The sequence below is a fragment of the Calliphora vicina genome, chromosome 1, assembly GCF_958450345.1.
Source record: "Calliphora vicina chromosome 1, idCalVici1.1, whole genome shotgun sequence".
Classification (NCBI taxonomy): domain Eukaryota; kingdom Metazoa; phylum Arthropoda; class Insecta; order Diptera; family Calliphoridae; genus Calliphora; species Calliphora vicina.
This window is the reverse complement of record NC_088780.1, coordinates 12,306,689-12,326,534: the sequence shown is the minus strand read 5'-3', so window position 1 is coordinate 12,326,534 and position 19,846 is coordinate 12,306,689. Positions and strand designations below refer to the sequence as shown.

Sequence of the window (19,846 nt, the reverse complement as noted above, 5' to 3'; positions counted from 1 at the left end):
GATGTTTTTTATTCGTAGACGTGGAACGGGCAGTAATTTACCCATGGCAATGAAATATCGCACTTTAAAGGAAACTTATAAAGATTATGTGGGTGTATTTCGGTCTCATATACATGGTCGGGGTTTGTACTGTACAAAGGATATTGAAGCTGGTGAGTAAAACTTAGAATTTGTAAATTTTAGACAAGAGAAATTGTTTGTGTCTCAAGCTAGACACAAAGTTTTTCTCTGTTGTCTCTGGTCTAGACAAGAGATTTTCTATAGAAAATTTGTTGTCTCTGGTCTAGACAAGAGATTTTCTATAGAAAATTTGTTGTCTCAGCTCTGGACAAGAGATTTTCTATAGAAAATTTGTTGTCTCAGCTCTGGACAAGAGATTTTCTATAGAAAATTTGTTGTCTCAGCTCTGGACAAGAGATTTTCTATAGAAAATTTGTTGTCTCAGCTCTGGACAAGAGATTTTCTATAGAAAATTTGTTGTCTCAGGTCTGGACAAGAGATTTTCTATAGAAAATTTGTTGTCTCAGGTCTGGACAAGAGATTTTCTATAGAAAATTTGTTGTCTCAGGTCTGGACAAGAGATTTTCTATAGAAAATTTGTTGTCTCAGGTCTGGACAAGAGATTTTCTATAGAAAATTTGTTGTCTCAGGTCTGGACAAGAGATTTACTATAGAAAATTTGTTGTCTCAGGTCTGGACAAGAGATTTACTATAGAAAATTTGTTGTCTCAGGTCTGGACAAGAGATTTTCTATAGAAAATTTGTTGTCTCAGGTCTGGACAAGAGATTTTCTATAGAAAATTTGTTGTCTCAGGTCTGGACAAGAGATTTTCTATAGAAAATTTGTTGTCTCAGGTCTGGACAAGAGATTTTCTATAGAAAATTTGTTGTCTCAGGTCTGGACAAGAGATTTTCTATAGAAAATTTGTTGTCTCAGGTCTGGACAAGAGATTTTCTATAGAAAATTTGTTGTCTCAGGTCTGGACAAGAGATTTTCTATAGAAAATTTGTTGTCTCAGGTCTGGACAAGAGATTTTCTATAGAAAATTTGTTGTCTCAGGTCTGGACAAGAGATTTTCTATAGAAAATTTGTTGTCTCAGGTCTGGACAAGAGATTTTCTATAGAAAATTTGTTGTCTCTGGTCTAGACAAGAGATTTTCTATAGAAAATTGTTTGTCTCTGGTCTAGACAAGAGATTTTCTATAGAAAATTTGTTGTCTCAGGTCTAGACAAGAGATTTTCTATAGAAAATTTTTTGTCTCTGGTCTAGACAAGAGATTTTCTATAGAAAATTTTTTGTCTCTGGTCTAGACAAGAGATTTTCTATAGAAAATTTTTTGTCTCTGGTCTAGACAAGAGATTTTCTATAGAAAATTTTTTGTCTCTGGTCTAGACAAGAGATTTTCTATAGAAAATTTTTTGTCTCTGGTCTAGACAAGAGATTTTCTATAGAAAATTTTTTGTCTCTGGTCTAGACAAGAGATTTTCTATAGAAAATTTTTTGTCTCTGGTCTAGACAAGAGATTTTCTATAGAAAATTTTTTGTCTCTGGTCTAGACAAGAGATTTTCTATAGAAAATTTTTTGTCTCTGGTCTAGACAAGAGATTTTCTATAGAAAATTTTTTGTCTCTGGTCTAGACAAGAGATTTTCTATAGAAAATTTTTTGTCTCTGGTCTAGACAAGAGATTTTCTATAGAAAATTTGTTGTCTCTGGTCTAGACAAGAGATTTTCTATAGAAAATTTGTTGTCTCTGGTCTAGACAAGAGATTTTCTATAGAAAATTTGTTGTCTCTGGTCTAGACAAGAGATTTTCTATAGAAAATTTGTTGTCTCTGGTCTAGACAAGAGATTTTCTATAGAAAATTTGTTGTCTCTGGTTTAGACAAGAGATTTTCTATAAAAAATAGTTTGTCTCGATGCTAAACAAGAGATTTTCTATAGAAAATTTATTGTCTCTGGTCTAGACAAGAGATTTTCTATAGAAAATTTGTTGTCTCTGGTCTAGACAAGAGATTTTCTATAGAAAATTTGTTGTCTCAGGTCTAAACAAGAGATTTTCTATAGAAAATTTGTTGTCTCAGGTCTAGACAAGAGATTTTCTATAGAAAATTTGTTGTCTCTGGTCTAGACAAGAGATTTTCTATAGAAAATTTGTTGTCTTAGAGCTAGGCAAGAGATTCTTTATAGAAAATTGTTTGTCTTAGGGCTAGGCAAGAGATTTTCTATAGAAAATTGTTTGTCTCAGGGCTAGGCAAGAGATTTTCTATAGAAAATTGTTTGTCTCAGGGCTAGAATTGCCGTTTAGTTACAAAATATGTATTATATGTATATTTTCTAATTGAATTGATTTCTTTTCAGGTGAAATGGTTATTGAGTATGCTGGCGAATTAATACGATCCACATTGACTGATCAACGTGAACGTTATTATAATAGTCGTGGCATTGGTTGCTACATGTTTAAAATCGATGATCATTTGGTGGTGGATGCTACAATGCGTGGCAATGCAGCTAGATTTATAAATCATTCATGTGAGGTAAGTCTTAAAATCACTAAATTTTCATTGTAGAATGCAGTTCATTTAATTTGTGTTTATTTCTTTTTTCGTTTTAGCCCAATTGCTATTCCAAAGTTGTTGATATTTTGGGACATAAACATATAATCATTTTCGCCCTAAGACGCATTGTCCAAGGGGAGGAATTGACTTATGATTATAAATTTCCATTTGAAGATGAGAAAATACCCTGTTCGTGTAGCCAAAAACGGTGTCGAAAGTACTTAAATTGAGGAGGTAGAGAGAGAGAGCGAGAGAAAGAGTAAGAGAATTATGGGTATTTGGAGAATATATAGATTAACATAAAGAAAAACAAGAAACAACAAGAGAAAAAAGCATAAAGTGATTTTTAAAAGAAAAGTGATTTTTTATTATTTCGAAGCGAAACATTTTTATGTCTGTGTAATTATTATATACTCATAGTTTAAATATTATTATTAATAATACTATAATTACTATTACAACCATAGCAACAACAGCATCAAAATAATAATAATAATACTAACAACAACAACAATTATTTAATTTAAAATTAAACTGGTAAAACAAAGAGAAAGAAAACCTAAAAACTGAAACTAAATTTATTAAAAATTAAAAAACAAAGAAACTTTCAAGTAGAAGAAGCTAAAACAAATTACAAGAAATATATCAACGAATATTTAAATATTTTTTATTTGCTACAATATAAAATCAAAGGTTCTTTGAAAAGTGTAAGAAGTGTTTAAAGAATTTAAAGGAAACTATTAAAAGTTTAAAGATTTTTAAGAGGATTTATTAATTATGTTTCTAGCAACCAACATTTATAGTTATTGATTATGGTTTTAAAAGTGCATGTGTTTAAATTTCTATCAGGATAATGTTTATGTTTTATGGGGATATTTCATTATTAATTGAAAGTAATTTTATTAGAACTTTTACAAACTAAAAATTAATCCAAATTAGTAAAATTTTTAGGAAATTTCGAAAATTCGATTATAGTTTTTTTTAGAACTGTTGTAGAGACTTTAAAATTGTTTAATCGTTTTGTCTCAACTATAGGTTAAAACATTTTGTCATTAATATTTTATATTCGGGTTTAATCATTTCAATATTGAAAAAATTTAAAAGTTTGAAATTTTATTTAATTGTTTAATTTTAATTTAAAAACTTTAATTTGAAAATAGTTGTACGATTTTGCGTAAATTATTGAATAATACTCTTTAAAATGTAAAAATGTGAATAAAAATGTTTTATTTGTTATTTATTGGTTCCAAATTTAATGTTCGAAAACCCGAACATAATTTCGAAATTGAAAATTTTTAAAAATATTTGGTTTCCAAAACTAAAATTCATACGAAATCGTATTGTTGGACATTTTAGTGAAATTGTTAAAAAATTTCTTTAAATACATTGGAACATAATTTCGATTTTGTAAATATTGAAAATTTACATTAATTTTAACAATTTTAAATAGCTTTTGTTTATATTTTAAAATTTAAAGTAAAAAAATCCATGTTCGAATTTTCGAACATAATTTCGAAATTGAATTTTTTTTCGAAATTCCTAAAATATTTTTTATTTAATAATTTTTAATAGTATTTGTGTATATTTTGATGTTTGGAGTAAAAAATTCAATGTTCGAAATTTCAAATAGAAAAAAATCCTTGATCGAATTTTCGAAAATAATTTCGAAATTGAATTTTTTTCGAAATTCTTAAAATATTTTTTATTTAATAATTTTTAATAGTATTTGTGTATATTTTGATGTTTGGAGTAAAAAATTCAATGTTCGAAATTTCAAATTGAACATTTTTTCAAAAATTCTTATTATTTGCATACATTTTTAGCAATCCTTAAGATATTTTGTTTATATTTTATGTTTGATAGCAAAATATAGCATGTTCGAAAATTCGAACATAAATTCGAATTTGATATTATTTAAAATTTGCATAAATTTTAAAAATTTTAAGCTTTTATTTATATTCATTTGAATTAAAAAAATTCAATGTTCGAATTTTCGAAAAAAATTTCGAAATTGAAAATTTTCTAAAAATTCCTAAAATGTTTATATATTTTAGCAAGTTTTAATATTTTTTGTTGGAAAATTCGAATAAGAAAATATTGAAAATTTACATAAATTTTAGCTTTGGTTTATATTTTACATTTGAAAGTAACAAATTCCATGTTCAATAGTTCGAATTTTCTAAATTTTCAAGTTTTTAATACAAGTTATTTAATTTTATTTCTATTTTACATTTGAAATTAAACAAATTCATTGTTAAAATTTTCGAACATAATTTCGAAATTGAAATTTTTCAAAATTCCTGAAATGTTCATATATTTTAGCAATTTTTAATAGATTTTGTTTATATTTTATGTTTGATATTTGAAATTATTGAAAATTTGCATAAATTTTAAGCTTTTATTTATATTTTACATATGAAATTAAAAAAATCAATGTTCAAATTTTCGAACATAATTTCGAAATTGAAAATTTTCTCAAAAATCCTAAAATGTTCATATATTTTAGCAATTTTTAATAGTTTTAGTTTATATTTTAGGTTCGAATATAATTATGAAATTGAAAATTTTTTAAAATTCCTAAAATATAATTTTTAATAGTTTTTGTTTATATTTTATGTTTGATGATAGCAAAATATTCCATTTTAGAAAATTCGAACATAATTTCAAAATTAATTGTTTTTCAATTTTATAAACTTTTCAAGTTTTTTAAAAAAAATTTATTTCATTGTCTTACATTTGATATTAAAAAAATTTAATGTTCGAACATACATAATTTCGAAATTGATTTTTTTTTCAAAATTCCTGAAATTTTCATATTTTTTTGACATTTATAATAGTTTTTGTTTATATTTTATGTTTGATAGCAAAATATAAAATATTCGAAAATTCGAACATAATTTCGAAATTGAAAATTTTTAAATTTCCTAAAGTTTTCATAATTTTTAACAATTTTAGAAAGCTTTTGCTTATATTTTACAAAATTTCTATGTGCGAATATTCGAACATAATTTCAAATTTGATTTTTTTATATTATTTATTCTGATTGTGTTGCTTTGATGAAATTCTTGATATCTTGTGGTTTTTTTAATTTCCCACAAATTCTTTAAACATAACTACTTATCTATTTTAAAGAACTAAGTTTTAAACTTAAATATTAATTATTATTTTCTTTAAAATAAACAATATTATTAAACAAACAAACCAACACTAATTAAACGTGATGATATTATATTAAAAAATGAAAAGTTTTATTAAGTAAATTTTTTTAAAAAACAAAAACAAAAAAAAACAGTATTCATTATATTATGAGAATATAACAAAACAAAAAAGCAACTTTTAGTTTTTATTAATTATGTTAAACAAAACAAAACAACTAAATACTAAAATCTTACTTAAGCTTATTAAAGGAAATACAAAATCCAGCTTATATAAAAACAAATCTCTTAAAATAAAAATAAAACAAACACAACAACAATAAAACTTATAATATTTATTATTAATTAATTACAAAAAATAAATAAAACTAAAAATAATTGTTATTAAGTTTAAATATTTTATGTTTAGCATAATAAGATTTAAAAAGAAATCTAACTTTAAACTATATACATTAAATAAAAAAAATAAAATATTAAATAAACAAACTCATCACTAACAACAATAACATACAAAAAAGAAATAAAATGTAAAATGTTTTCAATATTATTATTATTATTATTACAATTATTTTATTATTATTATTATTAACAAAATGAAAGAAAGTAAAAAAATAATCAAAAAAAGTGCAAATTATAAAATGCTTACACTTTTATTTTTTAATTAAATAAACTAATATTATTATTATGAAACAAAAACAACAATTATACTATACATATATAACTATATTTAAATGTTATAACTTTTATTTTAAAATTTTCAATTATAATTTTAAGTGAAAAGAATTTTTACAGGGGTTTAAAAACAAAAAAAATAAGAAAACATAACATAACGAAACTTTGCTTGTATATAAACAACAATAATTATTTTTATAATCTTAAATAAAAATCATATAAAATATTATTATTTTTTTTATATTTATATTTTGTTGAAAAACTTACACACACACAGCATCACATTATAATCATTGTATCTACAAAATACTTGTTTTCTCAATGGAATTTTTTTTATTTAAAATTTTTTATTCCCTAAAGAAAAATATATATATTTTACTAAAACAACACAAACATAACAAAAACAAAAACAACAATTTATATATTTTGTCCTTCTTGTCTTTTTATATTTTTAAAAATTAATTTATTGCAACAACTACAAAAAGTAACATGTTTTTATATTTTTTAAAATTTGGTATTATTTTTAATTTGTAAGTAAAACATCTAATAACATGATTATTCAGATATAACATTTATATACATATATATATATTATACAATACATATTTAAAACAAATCCACATATTTTTATTTGTCTAAATTGTATAAAGTTTTTGGAGATATTCGTAAATAAAACTAAAATTATTAATAAAAATTAAACAAAAAAAAAACAAAAAAACTTATTATTACACCAATAAATTAAAAAAAAAAAATGAAAAAATATTAAAGAAAATTTTAAACCTTAACTTATATAAATGTAATAAAAACAACAACAATAAAAACAATTAAAAACAAATAAAATAAACCGAAGTTTTATTTAAAAAAATAAAAAAGAAAAAGAAAGAAAGAGAAATATAAAAACCATTGAATTTGATTTAAATGGAATTTAAGTGTTGAAAACAAAAATTCTAAAAATTAATCATAATCTTCATTAAAATAGCAGGAGAGTTAAAGTTTATCATATTTAACTTTCTTATTTTGTGAAGAAAAATTTAATTTTTTTTTTTTGGTAAATACATTTAAACGCATGTTCGAAAATTCGAACAAATAAAAATTTACGCACAATTTTTTTAAATATAAAATAAACTTATATTTTGTTTTAAATTTCAATTTAGATGTGAAAACATACATGTTTGAAAATTCGAACATAATTTCAAAAATTAAATTTTTTTAAATTTTCCAAAATTTTCAGTTTTTTTTTTAATAATTTGAATAATTTTATATTATATAATAATCTTATATTTGGTTTTAAATCTGAATTTAGAAGTAACAAAATGCAATTTTCGAAAATTCGAACAAATAAAAATTTACTAAAATTTTGTTTAATATAAAATAAACTTACATTTTGTTTTAAATTTCAATTTAGAAGTGAAAAAATACATGTTTGAAAATTCGAACATAATTTCGAAAATTAAAATTTTACAAATTTTCCAAATTTTTCAGTTTTTTTTTAACAATTTGAATGAACTTTGTTTATATTATATAATAAACTTATATTTTGTTTTAAATCTGAATTTAGAAGTAACAAAATGCAATTTTCGAAAATTCGAACATAATTTCGAAAATTCAAATTTTTTAAAAAAAAATTTATTTTTTTTTTTTACCAATTTTAATGTACTTTGTTTAATAAACTTATATTTTGTTTTAAATTTAAAATTAGAAGTAATAAAAAATGTAATTTTCGAAAATTCGAACAAATTAAAATTTTTTTTAAATATAAAATAAACTTATATTTTGTATTAAATTTCAATTTAGAAGTGAAAAAATACATCTTCGAAAATTCGAACAAAATTTCGAAATTGAAAATTTTTTAAATTTTCCAAAATTTTCAGTTTTTTTTTTAACAATTTTAATGTACTTTGTTTATATTATATAATAAACTTATATTTTGTTTTAAATCTGAATTTAGAAGTAACAAAATGCAATTTTCGAAAATTCGAACAAATAAAAATTTACTCAAAAAATTTTTTAAATATAAAATAAACTTATATTTTGTTTTAAATTTCAATTTAGAAGTGAAAAAATACATCTTCGAAAATTGGAACAAAATTTCGAAATTGAAAATTTTCCAAAATTTTCAGTTTTTTTTTTAACAATTTGAATGAACTTTGTTTATATTATATAATAAACTTATATTTTGTTTTAAATCTGAATTTAGAAGTAACAAAATGCAATTTTCGAAAATTCGAACAAATAAAAATTTATTCAAAATTTTTTTTAATAAAAAATAAACTTATATTTTGTTTTAAATTTCAATTTAGAAGTGAAAAAATCCATGTTCGAAAATTCGAACAAAATTTCGAAATTGAAAATTTTTTAAATTTTCCAAAATTTTCTGTTTTTTTAAACAATTTGAATGAATAATAAACTTATATTTTGTTTTTAATCAGAACTTAGAATTAGAAAAATGCAATATTCGAAAATTCGAACATATTAAAATTTACTCAAAAAATTTTTAAATCTAAAATAAACTTATTTTCAATTTAGATTTGAAAAAAATCCTGGTTCGAAAATTCGAACAAAATTTCAAAAAATCAAATTTTCCAAAAATTTTCAGATTTTTTTTTAACAAATTGAATGAACTTTGTTTTTATTATATAAAAAGTTATATTTTGTTTTCAATTTTCAATTTAGAAGTGAAAAAACATTGAAAATTTGAAAATTCGAACATAATTTCAAAAATTAAAATTTTTAAAATTTTCCAATTTTAATGAACTTTGTTTAAAAAAAAAATAAAATTAATAAGTGAAAGTAACAGAGAATTGAAAACCATCCTTAAATAGAATTTAAATAAAATTTGATTTTTGAAAACAAAATTCTAAAAATTAATCATAAATCAATAAATCTTCATTAAAATAGCAGGGGAGTTAAAGTTTATCATATTTAACTTTCTTATTTTGTGAAGAAAGATTTATTAAAACAGTTAAAATTTAAAGTAAAAGTAATGCAATTGAAACAAATCAAACTAAGTTTTCTTAAAACGGTGATAAAATACTGAATTGTGATAATAAACTGAAATGAAAAGTCTCAAACAAAGAATACCATTAAGGAGCTGCAATACTTGGTTTTAATAGTTTCAAGTCTAAGAAGTGCTGTAATAAAAGATGCTGCATTTTCGCCTGACGACATAAAAAAAGGTAAATTATTTGAAATTTTTCAATTTATCTAGTTTAAGCAGGTTTCCGGGGGGAAAGAAACCTTATCAACAGAGATTATTTGTGTTAGCTAGCTCTTTTCGTGTTCTTAGAATCTAATGAGGGTCTGCTATGAATATTTCAATGTGTTACAAATTGAATAGAAACAAAATCAATATACCCACCATCTATTTTATTTTGCATTTATTTTTTCATTTTATTACACTTTAAAATTCAATTATCGACAATTTAGCATTTGAAACTTTTAACTTTTTAACGATCAAAAATGTTAAATAAAATTTCCAATCTCAAAATTCTATAACATTTTACTACTTCAAGCTATTTTAAATAGATGTCAAACTATTTTAGGGAGATTTGTGTGAATTTACAAACAACAAATATTCATAGTTTTTAACCATTACATTTGGAAGGAAAAAAAACTCAATGTTCGAAAATTCGAATTTGAAAATTTTTAAAATTTCCTAAAATTTTCATAGTTTTTAACAATTTTAATGAACTTTGCTTATATTTTACATTTGGAAGTGAAAAAATTCAATGTTCGAAAATTCGAACATAATTTCGAATTTTAAAATTTGCTCAAATTTTCATAGATTTTAACAATTTTAAAAGCTTTTGTTTATATTTCGCATTTAAATAATTTCAAAATACTTTAAATTTCCTAAAATATTCATAGTTTTAAAAAAATTTTAAGCGCTTTTGTTTAAATTTTACATTTGGAAGGAAAAAAAACTCAATGTTCGAAAATTTCGAAATTAAATTTCATAGTTTTTAACCATTTCAATGAATTTTGTTTTGGAAGGAAAAAAACTCAATGTTCGAAAATTCGAATTTGAAAATTTTTCAAATTTCATAAAATTTTCATAGTTTTGAACAATTTTAATGAACTTTGATTATATTTTACATTTAGAAGTGAAAAAATTCAATGTTCGAAAATTCGAACATAATTTCGAATTTTAAAATTTGCTCAAATTTTCATAGATTTTAACAATTTTAAAAGCTTTTGCTTATATTTCGAATTTAAATAATTACAAAATACTTTAAATTTCCTAAAATATTCATAGTTTTAAACATTTTTTAAGAGCTTTTGTTTAAATTTTACATTTGGAAGGAAAAAAAACTCAATGTTCGAAAATTTCGAAATTAAATTTCATAGTTTTTAACCATTTCAATGAATTTTGTTTTGGAAGGAAAAAAACTCAATGTTCGAAAATTCGAATTCGAATTTGAAAATTTCCTAAAATTTTCATAGTTTTTAACAATTTTAATGAACTTTGTTTTATTTTACATTTGGAAGTGAATAAATTCAATGTTCGAAAATTCGAACATAATTTCGAATTTGAAAATATTAAAATTTTCGTACACTTTTCATAAATTTGAGCAATTTTTAATAGTTTTTAATATATTTTTGTTAGATTTTATTTATTTTTAAAGAATTTTGATTTGAAATTTAGTATATGTATTTAAAAAGGTGCAAAATTGGTAAAAACAATTTTTTCAAATTTTTTTTTTAAACACGCTAAAGTTTCAATGTTCGAAATTTCAATCAAAATTAGATTTTTTTTATAATTTTTATAGCTTTGAAGAAAATTGAATTGAAATTAAATTTTTTTTTAAAGAATTTTGATTTGAAATTTAGTATATGTACACAGAAAAAAAAAATTCATAATTGGAATGAATTTTGTAATAAATATTATTAATCGAACTTGACTTTTTTTTCCCAATTTTTGCTTTTTTTACTTAATTTTTTTAATAAATTGCATTATAATTGTATTATATAATGAATTAGTGCAAGAATATTTGCATAATAGCCATACATTGGCCAATATTTTAAGATAAAAAGGAGAATATCTGAAACTTAAAAATTATCATTAAACATAATAAAACATTCATAAATATAAAAGCATTTCATCCTCTTAAATCAATTTAATCATTTTCGCGCTTTTTATATCATTTTGTAGCTGAAAATCATAAAAAAACTAAAAATTTTCCATGAAAAATTTCAAACATTTTGAACAACATAAAAATAAAAATGAAATTAAAATTATATTTTTCAAGCCTTCTAGATTTTATTTCAAAACATAAAATATTAAAAAAATCATACTATTTAAGAAATTATTTATAAATGTTATGAATTGAAATCAATGAATTCGAATCATAATATTTATGTTGAAACTTTTTTCTGTGTATTTAAAAAGGTTTATTTGTGCAAAATTGGTAAAAACTATTTTTTCATAAATTTTTTTTTTAAATACGCTAAAGTTTCAATTTTCGAAATTTCAATCAAAATTTCAAAATTTAATTTTTTTGTAATTTTTATAGCTTTAAAGAAACTTGTATTAAAATTAAATTATTATTACATTTTACTGCAATTGAAATTGAAAATTTAATGTTCGAATATTTTAAACAAAATTTCGAATTTGAAAATTGTAGAACATTTTACTACTTCAAGCTATTTAAATGGAATTTGTGCAGATTTATTAATTTTTTCATTTCATTACAATTGAAGCTAAAAATGTAAAGTTCGAATTATGTAAAAAAAAAATTGAATTTGAAAATTTTGAAATTTTTTTTTTAACAGTTTCATACAGATTTGACTGAATTCATAAACATTTTAGTCAATATTCAAAAATTTTAGTCTAAATAACTAAAATATTCAATGTTCTAAAATTCGAAATTCAAAATTTTTACAAAATTCGAATGATTTTATTAAAATTTCTTAAAAATTTAAATATTTTTCATTTCGAATACACTCAAATCCACAATTCTAAGCGGATTTAAGAAAATTATAAATATTTTCGTTAATATTCGATTTTATTATTTTTAGGAAATTTGAATAAAATTAGTTTTCATTTCAATTGATACTGAAAATTTAATGTTTAATAATTTTGAAACTAAATTTTGAATAGGAATAATCTATAACTCTTAAATACTTGACCAATTTGAAATAGATTTGATTTAATTTTTCGACATTTACGAAAATATATTGAAATGCTTTACATTAATAAGTAAAGTATTCAATGTTTGAAAATTCAAACATAATTTCGAAATTCAAAATTTGGGAAAAACTCTAAAAATGAATCCAATTACACAATAACCTCGAATGGAAAACAATTATACAAATTTTATATGAAAAACATTCAAAATTATTAGTGATTTTTACACAAATTTTTAAAATAAATAATTTCTTCACGTAACCTAAACTAATCGATAATCCCACTTCTTTAGTTATTTAATTAATCGCAAAACAAAAAAGTACTTTTCACCCTGCTTTGAATTTGTCTTTGAAATACATTTTATGTTCAGCTGTCAAAATTCATTTTGAAATTTCGAATTCGCTTGACAATTTACGTTCAAAAATATTTTCATTGCCTGAAAACAAAATGAAACCGCTTATATTTTTAATAATTTATCAATTAAGCAATTTAATATTAAACTCCCAGGGATATACAACGAATCTGGTAAAATCACTAAAGCAATTTAAAGAGAACAACATAAAAACAATTTGAAATTTATAGAAAAACGTCAAACGCATGATACCTTCCATATATGCTGATTTCGCTTTAGCTGATAATGGTGGCAATGGCAGTGGACCTGGAAACGATTGTAATGAGGGTGAGGGAGGTCGAGGTGAGGAAAATTGCAATGCTGACGTTACCAAGGGTAACTCAAAACAAAAAGCCACAAATATAGCCCAGAAAGCTGCCCAAGAAGCTAAAGCTGCCTCAGATGCTCAACAGGAGGCCGGACAGGCTGCCTCACGTCAAGTTAAAATGCAGTTGGCTGAAAAGGCCATGCAGGCGGCTAAAGCAGCAGAGGCTGCTTTGGCGGGCAAACAACAAATTGTGGAACAACTTGAGCAAGAAGTTCACGAAGCCGAGGCAGTTGTGCAAGAGCAATCCTCTTCCTTGGAAAATGCCCAACAAAATGTTCAAGCAGCGGTACAGGCTGCCCAGCAGGCTCAATCCCAGCTAAAGACCCTAACGGCAGCCGTTCAGATGGCCCAATCAAATGTGGGCAATTCGGAACAGGCTGCCAGTGGGGCTCAACAGGAATTGGTGGAGAAAAATCAATTGATGGAGGCGGCAAAATATCGAGTCGACCAGTTGTTGCGTCAATTGAATAGTGCTCGTGCGGATTTTAACAATACAAAGAAGTCAGCCTATAAAGCTGCCTGTGCTGCCCAGGAAGCTAAAGTTAATGCCGAGCGAGCGAGACGTCATTTGTCGCGGCGCTTTTTGACGCCTCAACAGCGTCAACAGTTAATGGAACAAAGACAGCGTCAAAGATTGGCACGTCAACAGTTTTATCAATAAGTTTTAGGGGATTTATTACAAACAAAGGTTTGGCTCAGCGCCAAACGTTTTTAAAAGCAAATAGTTTTGACAGAGATGCTGCAATTTGAAATACAAAAAGTTATAGATCACCATGACAGAGATGTACAATTTAACTGCTTTTACAAACGCACCTATAATTTCTGGGAAGGAAATATTTTACTAATATTTATTATTGATTTTTTTTACTAATTTTTTTCCTACATTTATTAATATATTTCATATTTATGCTTTAAACTATAAATAGTATATGTGATTGATATTATTTAAAAACTAGATTTAAAATGAGATTATTCATGGCAGAATCAACCAGTTACAATTATGAGGGAGAGCTTTCAATCAATATCAAAGTGAAAGTAACACGGTTTATTTAAATTCCATAAAAGTTCAATTTAAATTACTATGGTCCCTTCAACATAACTGTGTAATAATAACTAATTCAAAAGGAAGCTGGAAAAATTGCAAAGTTTAGCTAAACTTCAAATAGGCGAGTTTACTTAAACTGGATTATTAAGAGTTTAAGTAAAAAAAAATAGAAATTGGGAATATTAAAGGGTTTCGATAGTTTAAATAAACTTCTATTAAGCTAGTTTAGTTAAACTGAAGCTTTTTAAGATATAATAAAAACATTAAACAAAAGAAAACTAATCCAAAAAAAAAAATAACTTAAATATATTTTCAATTAAAAGAGTTAGTTAGTTAAGCCAAAAAAAAATCCTGTTTTAAATCACAAATACAAAGGAAACATTATAATGCTTCAAAGCTTGGTTAAACTTTGATTTAACGAGTTTAGTTAAACTGCAGTTTTTAAAATGTATATTAAAATATTAGAAAACTCAAGAAAACTAATTAGAAATAAAAAATTAACTTGAAAATATTTGACAGATTAGTTAAACTTTAATTAAGATGGTTTAGTTAAACTACAGTTTTTAAAGTTTATGTTAAACAATTTTAAAACTAAAGAAAACTAATTAGAAATAAAAAATTAACTTAAAAATATTTGAGAGTTTAGTTAAACTTTAATTAAGATGGTTTAGTTAAACTAGTATTTTGCAAGTTTTATCTACAAAGACTCCAAAAATTACTAATTTAAAACACAAATTAAAAAGAAATTTAAAAATAGTTAAAAGTTTTGTTAAACTTAAATTTGCCAAGTTTAGTTAAACTATAGTCTTTGAAGTTTATATTATAAAAATTAAAAAAACTCAAGAAAACTAATTACAAATAAAAAATTAACTTAAAACCATTTGAGAGATTAGTTAAACTTCAATTAAACCAGTTTAGTTAAACTGGGATTTGGAAAATTTAACTGCAAATTCCCTAAAAGTTATCACAACTAAACTCAAATAGAAAAGAAATTTTAAAATAAGTAGTTGAAAGTTTTGTTAAACTTAAATTTAATTAAAGTTAGTCTTTGAAGTTTATATTATAATAATTGAAACAACTTATAAAAACTATTTATAAATAAAAAATTCATTTGAAACTATTTAAGATATTAGTTAAACTTCAATTAAGCCAGTTTAGTTAAACTGAAATTTGTAAAATTTAACTGCAAAGTCCCTAAAAGTTATCACAACTAAACACAAATAGAAAATAAATTTAAAAATAGTGGAAGGTTTTGTTAAACTTAAATTTACCAAGTTTAGTTAAACTATAGTCTTTGAAGTTTATATTGTAAAAATTAAAAAAACTCAAGAAAACTAATTACAAATAAAAAATTAACTTGAAACTTTTTGAGATATTAGTTAAACTTCAATTAAGCGAGTTTAGTTAAACTAGGAGTTGGAAAATTTAACTGTAAAGCTCCAAAAAATTATCACAACTAAACACAAATAGAAAATAAATTTAAAAATAGTTAAAAGTTTTGTTAAACTTAAATTTACCAAGTTTAGTTAAACTTAGTCTTTGGAGTTTATATTACAAAAATTTATAAAACTCATGAAAACTAATTACAAATAAAAAACTAAATTGAAACTATTTCTGATAGTAGTTAAACTTCAATTAAGCAAGTTTAGTTAAACTAGGTTTTGGAAAATTTAACTGTAATTGAAAGTTTTGCTAAACTTAACTTTATCGAGTTAAGCTAAACTGACTAAGAGAGATTAGTTTAGAGATTAATCTAGTCTCACAAAATTTTAAAGTGTGGTAATAAATATCTAGTATTAAACATATATTAAAAAGGAAGCATACACATTTGTAAAGATTAGTTAAGCTTCAATTAAGCGAGTTTACTTAAACTAGATTATTAAGAGTTTAAGCCAAATAGATAAAAACATTAGGAATACAAGAGGAAATAACAAGCAAAAAATTAAATACTTCAAAGCTCAGTTAAACTTTAATTAAAAGAGTTTAGTTAAACCAAGAATTTTAAAATCTTAATGTATCAGAAATGCAAACATTAATAAAAGTATTTAGTTATAAAACAAGGGATTAATAAAGAAATGCATAGTTTAAATAAACGTTAATTAGGTGGGTTTAGTTAAACTTAAATATTTAAAGTATATGTTATAAAACCAAAAAAACAAAATAAGCAATTACAAATTAAATGTTAACTTACAAAGAGATACGTTAAACTTCAAATATGAAAGTTTAATTACAGTATCGAGCATGATATTTAATACATTTTGTTATAATTACGATATCGAAATTATTTTTCGATACGATAGTTCATTCGATCACGAATGCGGTAATTCGGCCCCTGATCACGAATAGAAGATAAACTTAAAAATGCTTTAAAGTTTTGTTAAACTTAAAATTACCAAGTTTAGCTAAACTAAGATTTTAGAAGATTAACAGAATTTTTGATATTTTTCGAATCCAAATAGGTTAAAAAAAATATGGCTACAAAGTGAAATAAAAAGAAAATTCAATTCATAGTTTAGTTAATCTTTAATAAAAATAGTTTAGTTAAACTTGGATTTTAAAAGCTTAAGGCAGAAATTTACTAAATAATAAAACTAGTTGGAATTTAAAAGAAAATAATAAAAAATAATTCATAGTTTAAGTAAACTTTAATTAGCTGAGTTTAGTTGATCGAGAATTTTGAAAGTTTTTATTATAAAATCCCAAAAAACTTAATTAAATCAATTGTAAATAAAAAATAATCTTAAAAATATTTAAGAGATTAGTTAAACCTCCCTTATTAGCGTTTAGTTTAACTAGAATGGGACAAATTTCAGCTGTGGAAACTTAAATGGTAACGAATCATAATCACAAAGAGGAGAGAAATATAAAAATAATTTAAACTTTAGTTAAACTTAAATTTAGCGAGTTTAGTTAAACTAGGATTTTAAGAGATTAACAATTTTTTTTACTTGGTTTTTGTTCAAAAACTTCACGCATGTTATGGAATGAGGATAGAATTGTAATATTGTTATTCTTCTTAATTTACTAATAAGATTTGTAAAAATTTAATATTTAAAAATTATTCAACTTAAGATTAAATTGACATAATGTTTATTTTAAATCTTTCTTTATTATTTCACATCATCAATTATAAAACTTGTAAATGCTTGTTGTGTAAAAGATTTTCTATTTAATTAAGGAAACTTTAAATGACAATATTTATGATGGGAAACAAGGAAACATTTAACTAACTATCTTTAAAGACAAACATGGTAATTGCCAAAAAAAAAATAAATCAAACAAACGTGACATGTTTTTCATGGTTTTTTTATTTAATAAATTAACAAACATTTTACTCATCTTTTAGTAAATACAAATACAAAAGAGTTTGCAAATACAGAGAATCCACGAAATCCACGAAATTATCTTACATAATTTTATTTTCGATATAAAAAAAATATATAAAAATCTTTACAAAAATAACGTTTTTTGAATAGTAAACACCCAACAGCAACAACTAAAGCTTATGGCTTTTTAACCTTCTCATTATTTTTAAAACGTCTCTTAACAATTGAATGGACCTCATGATCATGATCATGTGTATCTGGCAAATGCACATGAATCGTTTCAGCAGGCCCACTACCATGCGATTCACTTTGCAATTCAACATTCGCATGCTGTGCCGCATCGTTGGCATTGAGTTGTGCCTCTTGTGCCGACAGTGTGGCTTTTTCGGCTGCATCTTTGGTCTCCTCATAGTCTAAGCGCGTCGTATACAATTGTGTTTCTATTTGTTCCAATTTTGTCTTGGCTTGTGCAACCATATCGATTTGTGAGGCCAGCTCAGCGGCTGCCTCTGAGGCAGCCTTTTGAGACAACTCTGAGGCTGATTGGGCATTGTTTAGAGCAGCCGTTAAGATGGAAACGTGATTGAGTGCTTGTTGTGCGGCATATTGTGCTGCTTTGGCCGAACGTTTGGCCTGTTGCAGTTGCTGCAGTTCACCTTGCATGGCTCTGTGTGCCTCAGCGGTTTGTTCATCTAAACGTTGCAAAAATACTTCTTTACCCTTGAGTACTGCCACAGCAGTGCCGGCTGCTTGTGTTGCCGCCTGGGCCAATGAATTTTTGGCCACATAGGCTGCCTGTTTGCCAGCTGCATTCTGTGAAGCCACCGCTGAGTTGGCTTGATCGGCGGAACCTTTGGCTATGCTTCTTAAGCCGTTGTCAATTAGATAAGTGCCACTAAGTATTGTGTGTTGTCCATAGTGATCATGTGGCTCAAACGAGTCCTGTTGGCCATAGCGTTCATGTCCATAGTTTTGTGGTTGTGGCGAAAATTCATCCCCATTTACCTCTTCAAAGTGATATGGATGATCAGGAGCTGTCGTGGTTGGTGGTGGTAAAGGTTGATGTTGATGTGGATGCGTTAAAACATAGTGACCTTTTCGTTTTATTTTACGAGCCAAAGTAAAAGTTGCTGTTGTGGCAAAAAAAAGGAAAAAGAGAGAAATATTTGTTTTTTTTAGTTGTGCTTATTGAAATTTTGTTAAGGCAACTGAAATAGTCATCGTTTATTACTTACGAATCAATAGCACTAGGATGATAAAACGTTTGAAAAACATATTCATATTCTGAAATGAGAAAAAGGAGAATTAGGAGTAATACACAACTTCCTAAACAATTTCCCTCATATTCATAACTCCCTGTCTATACTTGACAAATATTTATCATAACAATTAATGACGTTTGTTGTCACGACAAAGTTGTCTGAGCAAAAGCACTAACAATTTTGTCATAACGAAGCAATAATACTAATAAATGGAGACTATAGCTGATAATTTTTTATCTTGATAACCATTTTGACGTTTATCATGATTAAAATTTATCAGATATAGACAGGGGGTAATGAATTTCTAAATTTATTAAGGGTTTATATGGATTAACATACATATTTTTTGAACGCGGTTTTTGTTTTTAATAACTAATATGTTATTTTGAAGTGTACATAACTGTCATTTATTTTCTCTTAGTTATTAAACATTATAGTGTAAACAAGGTTTTTTTTTGCTTGGAAAATGTCGAATTTTATACCAACAAAGCGTTATATAAGGAAAGTTTTGCTTTACTTCTTTAATTTGAAAAGAAATACCTCTGAAGCAGACCGATTGCTCACCTAATCTGAATGTGTTTCATTGGTTTCAACATGCGAAAGATGGTTTGTGCGGTTCAGAAGTGGTGATTTTGACACGGAAGACAAAGATCGCCCAGGCCAGCCAAAAAAGTTTGAAGACCAAGAATTGGAGGCATTACGCCATGAAGATTGTTGTAAAACTCAACAAGAGCTTGCAAAATCATCGGGAGCTGCAGCAATTTCAAAACTTTTGCAAGCAGCAGGATTCATCCAAAAGCAGGGAAATTGGATACCATACGAATTGCTGCTTGAACGCTATAAAATAATATAATTTTTGCACCCAATCATTACTTGCGATGAAAATGAATCCATTACGATAACCCGAAGCGTAAGACATCGTATGTGAAGCCCGGCCTACCAGGCGAATCGACACCAAAGCCAAATATTCATGGCGCTAAG

At 24.5% G+C, this 19,846-nt stretch overlaps 3 protein-coding genes across 3 annotated transcripts in view; 2 read left to right on the top strand and 1 right to left on the bottom strand.

The window, feature by feature from the left end:
• The window catches only part of trx (trithorax), a 96,317-nt gene extending 92,892 nt beyond the window's left edge, over nt 1-3,425 (top strand). Inside the window, exons 8-10 of the mRNA XM_065499013.1 lie at nt 19-152; nt 2,363-2,538; nt 2,616-3,425. Coding sequence (XP_065355085.1) covers nt 19-152; nt 2,363-2,538; nt 2,616-2,789 — 484 coding nt within the window. The 3' untranslated portion in view covers nt 2,790-3,425. The remainder of the gene's footprint in view (nt 1-18; nt 153-2,362; nt 2,539-2,615) is intronic.
• A 9,440-nt stretch (nt 3,426-12,865) lies between these two features.
• Nucleotides 12,866-14,039, top strand: LOC135948816 (laminin subunit gamma-1-like). The gene is made up of 2 exons (XM_065498268.1): nt 12,866-13,038; nt 13,096-14,039. The coding sequence occupies exons 1-2, from the start codon at nt 12,961-12,963 to the stop codon at nt 13,891-13,893; spliced, it is 876 nt and encodes a 291-aa protein (XP_065354340.1). The 5' UTR covers nt 12,866-12,960; the 3' UTR covers nt 13,894-14,039.
• Nucleotides 14,040-17,567: 3,528 nt separating this feature from the next.
• LOC135949206 (uncharacterized) lies at nt 17,568-18,878 on the bottom strand. The gene is made up of 2 exons (XM_065498692.1): nt 18,839-18,878; nt 17,568-18,733 (listed from the first exon to the last, which is right to left on the bottom strand). The coding sequence occupies exons 1-2, from the start codon at nt 18,876-18,878 to the stop codon at nt 17,781-17,783; spliced, it is 993 nt and encodes a 330-aa protein (XP_065354764.1). The 3' UTR covers nt 17,568-17,780.
• Nucleotides 18,879-19,846: the final 968 nt, after the last annotated feature.

Bases quoted from the DNA above. Each gene is read 5' to 3' on its own strand.
- LOC135949206 (XM_065498692.1), bottom strand. From the start codon at position 18,878: ATGTTTTTCAAACGTTTTATCATCCTAGTGCTATTGATTC. The intron at 18,734-18,838 runs GTAAGTAATAAA...TTGCCACAACAG, and splicing joins CATCCTAGTGCTATTGATTC to CAACTTTTACTTTGGCTCGT.
- LOC135948816 (XM_065498268.1), top strand. From the start codon at position 12,961: ATGAAACCGCTTATATTTTTAATAATTTATCAATTAAGCAATTTAATA. The intron at 13,039-13,095 runs GTAAAATCACTA...TGAAATTTATAG, and splicing joins AGGGATATACAACGAATCTG to AAAAACGTCAAACGCATGAT.